General features: G+C 52.2%; 1 protein-coding gene across 1 annotated transcript; it reads left to right on the top strand.

The window, feature by feature from the left end:
* The first annotated feature begins 3,075 nt into the window (after window positions 1-3,075).
* On the top strand, window positions 3,076-9,380 carry ZIC5 (Zic family member 5). The gene is made up of 2 exons (XM_042958054.1): window positions 3,076-4,605; window positions 8,938-9,380. Exons 1-2 carry the CDS (start codon window positions 3,150-3,152, stop codon window positions 9,378-9,380), a joined length of 1,899 nt encoding a protein of 632 aa, XP_042813988.1. The 5' UTR covers window positions 3,076-3,149.
* Window positions 9,381-9,709: the final 329 nt, after the last annotated feature.

Here is a 9,709-nt window from a genome sequence, read left to right as displayed (position 1 = left end):
AAAACACAACAACACCATTATTATTATTTTCTTCAGCGCCCTAGAAATTGCTGGTGTTTATTTAGGAAGTGTTACACAGTTATTGGGTCCTTAGAAACTCGGGAGGTTTAAGGGGGGTTGATTTGGCTCCCAAACGGCTTGAAAAAGAAACAGCACACCTGGGGTCAGGCGGGTCATCACAATAACAAAAAGCGCGTCTACAAAATAAAAAGCTCTTTTATAAAGAAAGGCAATCCGGGAAATCCACTGTGAGCCTTCCTGGTGACCATCTAGCTAGGCCTATTCTCAGGTTTAATTGGCAGGCAGTTTATTGGCGCCTTATTGGTGTTGATTGAAATTTTGCTCCCAGTTCTTTCTTTTAAGAATTAGCATCTCAAGTCGATTTACCTGAGTCAATTATCTTTTTAGAGTCTGGGTTTGGCCATAAATTTGCAAATATTCATTAAGCGTACTTAAATATCTTTCTTTCTAATCATCATCCAAATCTCTATTATTTCCTAAGAAAGTCTTTTCTTTTTTAAGGCTTCCATAAAAAGAAATTGATCAGGGAGCTATATTTGAATTAAGACATATTAAATCGATGACAGATACATATCATGCTGTGTTTAACAAGAGTTGTACAAGGAGGCGGGTTCCAGATTCCGCACGGCTCTGCTGCACCATTATTCACATTTTTACAGCCTTTCCTTCATGCCTTCACCCATTAAACCATTAAATTTCAGCAATTCAATAAAACAAAGCAGTTATAATTTTGAGGAAAAGCTATTTTGAAGGGGGTGGAGGTACTCATTTTATTGCACAATAAAAATGCTCAATAGTCCATATTAAAAGGTAGGTTGTGCTTATTTTCTTCTTTCTTTATTCGTTCATTTTTTGGTTTGTTTTTACTTATAACCTGCAGGACTGAATGCAATGCTGCCATTATGGAAGTAGTGATGCTCATTGCCAAGAAATTCAAATAAAGGAAACTCATTTGAAATGTCCTGAGAATGGGTTAAGACAGTAGTGACAATTCCAAATATGATGCTTTCCCCATTACCCATCCACAGAGATGGCAGTCCGTTCTCCACTTTTGCCTGGTTGGCTTGAGACGTTTTGAGTCTTTGAAAGGAGAATTGTGAAAGGACTCATCCTCTCCAAACGCAGATGCGGATTTTTGTCGCTGTTGTTTATTAATTTTTTTCATTGTGTTTGCACTCATGCCTTTCTTTCCCCGTATTTGAACTTCATTGAAGCCGAAAGAAAAAAAAACTATTTGAAATTTGATTGTAGTGTTTTCTTTGTTTGCTTGTCAGTTTTCTAAGAGGAATGACATTCCCAAGGCTTACAGTGAGGTTGCCTGTTAAAAATTGCTCACACCGATGTAAATGGGGCCATCGAATCAGTTCTTTTGAAAATATTTCTTACAACTTCCCCGGACCATCTCTCGGGACCATTAAGATGATGTCTTTATGCAGTCTATTTTTACTTGGACTGCAAATGAATCAAGCTGGTAACTTGTTTTTTGTACCTCCCCCCAAGAAAAAAATTCACATTTTAGTCAATAACACTTTTTTTAAAAACAATTTTATGCAAGGCAACAAAATAAAAATTAAAAACCCTGACTTCAGTTTTTGAACACCTTGGAACATCACAAAATCTTAAGATGCTTTCTTTTTAAGAGCTGACGTGACACTTTTGGGCAGCAATAACCCTGAAATTTGGGGATGCCACATTTCTCTACTCCCCCCAAAATGATGCAGGAACCTATCTCTTTTTGTCAAGTGATTTAATAACAAATCCTTTGAAAAGGATGGGACTCGCTCCCCCCCCCCCCCTTAAGGCCAGTTTACAGTTTTCAAATAAGACATCTCGCCTCCTAGGTCAGTATATTAGAAAACAATGACAAGGTAAGAGATTATTCTAATAGTAAATACATAGCAAAGGTATTGCTTGATTTTAAAATATTCATTTTATTGGATCAGTTTTAATTTATGGCCCTTTCAAAGAAACTGAGGCGCACATAAGGAGTACTCTCTGGGCCGAAAAGAGGAATTCTGCGTGAAGGATATTGTTTATTTAGCCGCTTCCCTCTGGAGAGCTGCTGTTTGGCCTGCCCTGCCACTGTATCTCAGAAAGTCAAAAGTTAGAATCGCTGCCGGGTGTTGCCTCACCCCCACCCCCGTACATCTAATTGGAACTGGCAGATCTAGAACTGACGATCAGTGAGATTACACTTCAAGCTAACTCCTTTGAACCACGTTGAAAAGGACTGCATGAGCTAAGAAGTCGAGGTAAACGGTTCCTTTTCGGGAAAGATTTATTTTGACTTCACCTGGTGTCTTGCGGAGCCAAATCACTTAAGTTGTTTTGCAACCAATAAGACTTTAATATCTTCCCTCATTCTGCGCTCTACTTGGGCGCCCGGCAGACTGGATGTCCTTCCCAAATAAGAAGTTTCTAGCATCACCTCTACAAGTATGACGACCGGCACACGGTTCACCTTCCTCTTCCGGAGAGCAGCCCAGGGCTCTTCCAACGGAGGAGGTAGAAAGTGTTTGGATGCTGCTGGGGGAGTCGCTGCGTGCGGTCAGGCGGAGGTTTTTGAAGTTGGGGGCTCTCCCCCAACCCCCTTTGTCCCGGGGTGGGGGGGGGGTGGTCCTCAGCCCTTACCCACCCTGCACCCTGCGGCCGCGTGCCGGCGCACGCTCTCCGAAAGGCGCGTCATGGGAACGCTGGGCGCTGCGCGCGCAGGCCCGGCACAAACTTTCTGCAAGTGCAACTTGGGCATCCCCTGGAAGGCGGGGACGTAGGGCTCCAGGGGAGGAGGGGGCGCGAAGCGAAAGCGAAGGATGCTGCGAGCACGGGGGCGGATCCCCGCTGGGCCGAGGGCCTGAATGGGAGCCAATCCGGCAGTCTTGGCTGCTGTCAATCACGATGTTCCCTCCAATCCCACCCATGCCATTTCCAAAATCTCGGTCCCACTGTGCAGCTCAAATGTGTTCTCTCTGCCAATCGCTGGAGGACAGAGTGGGAACAGGAATACGCAGAGTTAGGAGGCCAGGACAAAGAAGTTAAAGAGAGCCTAATATATACATGTTTTTGAAGGTGGGCAGAGGGAAAAAAAAGTCCCCCCAGTGAGGGTCTATGGGTCTGATTGTGTAGTTCTGATGGAGCCCCCTTTGAGCAAGAGGAACCCGCCAGCGCTGAGATTAGCGGATTTGGCAACGGCTCAGGCCAGGCCGCTTCAGAATATGACAGGCTTCCCGGCGCTGGCCAGCCCGCCCGTCCACTCCCAACTCCGAGCCACAGCCACGCACCTCCGCCCTCGGGACCTGAGCTCTGACCCCGGCGTGGTCATCACTCCGCTCGGACCCGAGCACATGGCCCAGGCGAGCGCGCTCGGCCTCAGCCCTCCCTCAAAGGCGCTCCCGGCACATCCCGAGGCGCCGGCGGCCGCCGCCCGCGCTGCAGCCTCGGTCGCGCACCCCGGCGCCAGCACCTACCCCGGTGACGGGGGCAGCGGCCGCGCGCAGCCCTCCGCGCCCCCGCCCCCAGCCCCTCCTCTTCCTCCCTCCCCTTCACCCCCTCCTCCTCCCCCTCCCCCTCCTTCTGCCCTCTCGGGCTACACCGCCACCGACAGTGGCGGCGGCGGCAGCAGCGGCAAAGGCCACAGCAGGGACTTCGTCCTCCGGAGGGACCTTTCCGCCACGGCCCCCGCGGCGGCCATGCACGGGGTCCCTCTTGGAGGGGAGCAGCGGTCTGGCACAGGCTCCCCCCAGCACTCGGCCCCGCCTCCTCACTCGGCTGGCATGTTCATCTCGGCCAGCGGCACCTACGCGGGCCCGGACGGTAGCAGCGGCGGGGGCCCGGCGCTCTTCCCCGCGCTGCACGACGCTCCGGGAGCCCCCGGCGGCCACCCGCACCCGCTCAACGGCCAGATGCGCTTGGGGCTGGCGGCGGCAGCGGCAGCCGCGGCGGCTGAGCTGTACGGACGTACCGAGCCGCCCTTCGCGCCGCGCTCCGGGGATGCGCACTACGGGGCGGTGGCGGCCGCTGCAGCCGCCGCCCTGCACGGCTACGGAGCCGTGAACTTAAACCTGAACCTGGCGGCGGCTGCTGCTGCCGCGGCAGCCGGACCGGGGCCCCACCTGCAGCACCACGCGCCGCCCCCGGCGCCGCCGCCGCCGCCGCCGGCGCCCGCGCAGCACCCGCACCAGCACCACCCCCACCTCCCAGGGGCGGCCGGGGCCTTCCTGCGCTACATGCGGCAGCCAATCAAGCAGGAGCTCATCTGCAAGTGGATCGACCCCGAGGAGCTGGCCGGGCCGCCACCGCCACCGCCCCCGGCCGGCGGCGCCAAGCCCTGCTCCAAAACTTTCGGCACCATGCACGAGCTGGTGAACCACGTCACGGTGGAGCACGTGGGCGGCCCAGAGCAAAGCAACCACGTCTGCTTCTGGGAGGACTGTCCGCGCGAGGGCAAGCCCTTCAAGGCCAAATACAAGCTCATCAACCACATCCGCGTGCACACGGGCGAGAAGCCCTTTCCCTGCCCGTTCCCGGGCTGCGGCAAGGTCTTCGCGCGCTCGGAAAACCTCAAGATCCACAAGCGCACTCATACAGGTGGGTGTCTGTCCCCGGCCGCGCCGCCGCCGCCGCCTCCCGCGCCGCCGCCGCTTCCGCCGCTGCTTCTCTTCCTCCTCCTGCTCGCCTTAATTTTTCCCTCCTTCTGCTGCTTCTCTTCGCATACGTATAACCCGGACATGTGACTTCTTTTTTTTCTCTCCCCCCCTTTTTTTCTATGAATAAGTAATTCGATAGCACACACAGGCCCCGCGCTGGGTTCCCACACGGTGGAGTCTCCAGCGCGCTCGCAGCCCCTCCGCCGGGACCGGCAACGCGCTCCAGACGCCGCCGCCGCCGCCGCCCCGGAACAGAAGCAGCAGCAGTCGGAGCAGGAAGGAGCCCAGGACGGTCGGCAGCCCCCATTCGCCCGGCCCCGGGAACTTGGGGAGGGCGATGGGGAAGGGGGACCGGAGCTGGAGCCGCCCTGGTGGCTCTTCCCTCCCCACCTGGTGGCAGAGCCCGCACCGTGCTCCGAAGCGCGGGCGTGCGAGGGGGCACGTGGGATTTACTCCGATATTGAGGCGACCAGGCCCAGCTCAATGTGGCCCTTCCAGGAGGGGAGGGGTCCTGTCCCTCCGGGGCGTGGTGCAAAATGCCATAGAAATGCGCCCTTGGGGCCCTGAAGACCCCCTCCCCCCCCCCACACTCACGTTTCCCACACATACATCTTCACGTGCACACAGCACACAACTTCACACACCCGTATCTCACATACTACCCTCCCCCCCCACACTTCCTGGTAGCTGGAACACCCATATGCCCTGACACGCTTATCTTCCACATACACCCTCACATACGCACACTTCCCCATTTACACACCTTCATACATACCCATACAGTATCATACAGCTGTCACACACATTTTATCACACATACCCTGCAAGGTGCTAGAGAACTTGGCTTTGTCCTTTCAAAGAGGATTCTATTTGGAGGAGAGCAGGGTGAGCTGCAGTCTCCTGCGGTCCTTGGTACCTTCCCCCCCGTAAGAACTTGAGGGAAGCCCCCAGCGCTGTGGGGACCCCTCCCATCCCAAAGGCGGCTGCGGCGTGGGGCGGTGGGGTGTTTACTGTGGGTCGTGTGCCTCCATCGAACGTACTAGCGCGTTGGGCGGAAGCGCTGATGAGCGCGAGCAGTCGGGATTTATAGGGATAGACAATATTACCCCTCGGAGGACACTTAAGTAACTGGAGTTTACATTTAGTAATTACTTGGCTGATTTATCGGCGCTGGGCGGCAAGGAGGCAGCCGCCGCGCGTGGGCCCAACGCCTGGCCAACAGCCGGAGCCCGGGGCATCAGGGGGTTCTGCGTGCAAGCCGGGCCAGGGTGGCCTGGGGCTGGGCCCGGGGCCTGGCTCCTCCCGGCCATCACCTGATAGGCCTCCTGTGCACCGATGCTGGGCTGGGAGCACATCTTTCCGGGAACTCCGTTGGCCAGCCCCCTGCTTTTCTAATCGAGATGGTCCACCCTAAGGAATTTTCCAAAAGGAAACTTCCCACGAGGCTCTCGGAAAAACTCCCTGGCCCGCTTAGCCAGCTGTTTGCCCCTGTGCCTGGCACTTGCCGCCAGGACAGGGGCCTGGAACCGTAAAGGGGGCTCGCGGGGCGCGGGAGGTGAAGCCGCCCCCAACCCCGTCCCCTATGGGCACCCTGAAAGCAGAACCTGCGGCCTTGGGCCTTTCCCGCCTTTGCAGGCCTCGGAGAGAGAGTGGACCTTTCCTTCTCCGCCGCCGGACCTGAGGATAGTTTCTTCCCCCGTGGAGCAAGGAACTGGAACTTGCTGGCGCGGAAGCTGCCACGGGTCGCGGCTCCCTCCGACGGCAGTCCAGGGGGAGAGGGGCGTGCGCGCGCGCGCACGGCGGGGGCGGAGATCCCGAGCACTGCGGGCCCCTGGGCAGTAGTGTTTTCTGGTTTCACGGCGTGCTCAGGGTTGTGTTTCCTGCCCGGCTGCGGGTGGCGGAGTGGTTCTCGCCGAGGCCTTCAGGGAGGGGTACCGGCGCCTCACGTTAGTGCTCAAACCGGTGCCAGGGGGTTTTGGCGGTCCTTAGGCCGCTTAGCAGTTGAGCATTGGGTGCGGACAGGGACCATTCCGGAACCCCCTCCCTACCACGGCGCTCTCCCTTTTGGGGGTTATTTGGAATCCCGGAACAGATTGATCAAAGGGAATAATCCCCCGGCCACTCCCGAAGGCCCATTTCCTGACCCACGTTCCTCCCATCCCCACCCCCATTCGGTTTATAACCTTCCTTTGGGCCAGACTCGAGTTCTCTGGGAGAGGGAACTGGTAGAACAGAGAGCAGCTCACGTAGCCTCCTTTACTCTCTCGGATTCTGCAAGTAGTTAGATTCTGATTGACTCCTCTGTCGGAATCTGAAATGTAAACACTGGGGTTTCTCACCCTTTCCAGTTAGCTGGAATTTGCTCACTGTTCCCCGCCTAGGCCCCCTGAATAAAACAAGCAATTCTTTCACCTTTACTTATTTTTTCCTTCTATTTTCGTCCTTAATATTACCTTAATCCCTACTTTTCTACTCCCCCCACCCCCCACCCCATTCCATATCTCCCTTCTCTGGGCGTAATTGTTTCTCTTCATCGTGGTCAGTGGTGGGACCAGCAGCAGTGCTTAGAGCTACTGTATTCTTCACAATCCGGGATCCTTAGCGAGGACAGGAGCAACTCCAAACGACACTGCACATTTGCATAGGGTGAATAAAACCACTCAAGCCTCCCTATGGAAGGAAGGCCCATTATAAATTTTTAAATAATGCTGTATTAAATTAGAATTATCTCCAACTTAAAAGTAAAACTCAGATCAGGATAGATAACTGATATTTTTATGAAAAGTGATTAACTATTTTGTTGTTGTGTTATGTTGTGTTTTCCCCTCTATAGATCAGTGTAGGAAGTGTATTTGAATAATATTTAATTTCATTTTTAAACAGTATTTAGAGGTAGGGGAAGTTGTAGTCCAGGCATCTGAATACTTTCAGATGTGTTAACACACTCTGGCATCCAAGACTTTGTCATTGGTGAGATTAAAAAGAAAAAGAAAAAAAACTACACTGAAATAGTTGTATATGAAAATTCACCACAAAAATTTATGTACACTAAACTGTCTTAAATAGTTGCTTTTTGAGAAACGTATCCAAAACCAAGGAAGAAGCCATACCTAGTGAGCCACCAGAGTAGGTCCTGAAATTCAGTAGAGAAACTCAACTTAATTTTTAAAAATCATTTAAATATGAGGGAGATATTATTAAACAATAGTATGTATGAGATGACTGGTTCAATTATGACTCAAATACATCATAGATGTATTTGTTCATAGATACTTAGGTGAGAAGGAAAATTCCTACTGCTACCTGCTGTCTTCCTTTTTTGCTTTTTAATACCGAGGTGTTGTGGCTGAATTTCTAGTTGTGTTATTAACATGTCCACTCCCTGAACTAGGGCCTTGTGTTTAAAGGCATTGTGCTCCTGGGGTGGTTAGAGCAGCTTAAAGGGACGATGGGCCAAAGACTGTGGTAAACAGTCCCTTTTCTGACTATTAAGTGGGGTAGAAGGCTGTCAGAATACGTTTCCGTGGGGCATCAGGTACAAGCTAAGTTCTGGTTGCAGCTTGTGGTCTTTATTCACGTTTCCGAGGTTCTGTTCCAAAGGCTCCTAATTGCCCTGCAAGTTGTGAGGAAAGCTGGGAGAAAGAAGAGGCCAACAGCCTCGCCTCTGCCCATCCAGGCATATATGAAATCTAGTGATGGGACTGTGTGTTTCACAGGTGCCTTTGTTTCTAAAGAGAACGGGGTTTTGCCTTATTTCCTTTCCCATCGGTGGAATCCTGGGGACGCTCTGAAACAAAATGCCGTTATTATAATTGCATGGCACCTCCCCCACTTCACTTTTAATTTAGTGTAATGTGCTTACTTTTCTCTTTTTTTTATATCCTTCCCCCAAGCTGTGGCTTTGGAAGAATCATTTTATTAGCATTTATATTGACAGGGGATCTGCTTGTATCCTTGCAGGTACAGACCTTGAGGGCAGTGAGGACAGGGTATCTGGGTCCTTGTTGGATTTTGGTGTTACATCCTGGATCATGGTCTAGCCATCGTCTCCCTGAACCCTCTGGTACTGCAGGGACTGACATCTAGCCACTCACAGGCCCAGTGTCCCTTCCCTGTTGCCTTCTGGAACGTAGGAATTAGGAATAGAAACCAGGCTGGGGTTGCTCTTCGAGAGAATGGGAAAATGCATCCTCATTTCTGTTCCAAGATTTCTCTCTCTCAGGTGAGGGGTCTCTGAAAAGCAATTGTTGACCTGCCCTCTGTTTTGTTGCAGGGGAAAAGCCTTTCAAATGTGAATTTGATGGCTGTGACAGGAAATTTGCCAATAGCAGCGATCGGAAGAAACATTCCCATGTCCACACGAGCGACAAGCCTTACTACTGCAAGATCCGAGGCTGTGACAAGTCCTACACTCACCCCAGCTCTCTGAGGAAGCACATGAAGATTCACTGCAAGTCCCCACCACCTTCTCCAGGAGCCCTTGGTTACTCCTCAGTGGGGACTCCAGTGGGTGCCCCCTTGTCCCCTGTGCTGGACCCAACCAGGAGTCGTTCTAGCACTCTGTCTCCTCAGGTGACCAACCTCAATGAGTGGTATGTTTGCCAGGCCAGTGGAGCCCCCAGCCACCTTCACACACCTTCCAGCAACGGAACCACTTCCGAGTCTGAAGATGAAGAGATGTATGGGAACTCTGAAGTCCCGCGGACGATACATTAGAATTTACTAGTAATAATAATAAGTAATAAGTGGGAGTCCTTGGACCATATCCTAACCTGAGACAATGCCGAGCCTGAGACAAACCCTTGACTCAGACTTGCCACCGGGTCTAATTAGCCCTATTTATTCAGTATGAAACCCTATGGTGTTTGTACATTTAATTAATTTAATTAAGATATTTGGGCTTTTTTTTTTTTTTTCTTAGAAAACAAACAAACAAACAAACAAACAAAACCCAACCAAGCTGGACTTGTAGGTTACAGGGGAACAGGGCTAGGAGCAAAATGTACCAAGGGTTAATGGATATACACACTGCTGACTCAATATAT

The sequence above is a fragment of the Panthera tigris genome, chromosome A1, assembly GCF_018350195.1.
Source record: "Panthera tigris isolate Pti1 chromosome A1, P.tigris_Pti1_mat1.1, whole genome shotgun sequence".
Lineage (NCBI taxonomy): Eukaryota > Metazoa > Chordata > Mammalia > Carnivora > Felidae > Panthera > Panthera tigris.
The sequence above is the reverse complement of the archived record's forward strand: the minus strand, read 5'-3'. Positions and strand labels throughout refer to the sequence as shown.

Excerpts from the sequence above, each read along its gene's own strand:
- ZIC5 (XM_042958054.1), top strand. The coding sequence starts at position 3,150 with ATGGAGCCCCCTTTGAGCAAGAGGAACCCGCCAGCGCTGAGATTAGCG. Across the intron at positions 4,606-8,937 it reads CCACAAGCGCACTCATACAG|GGGAAAAGCCTTTCAAATGT; the intron begins GTGGGTGTCTGT and ends GTTTTGTTGCAG.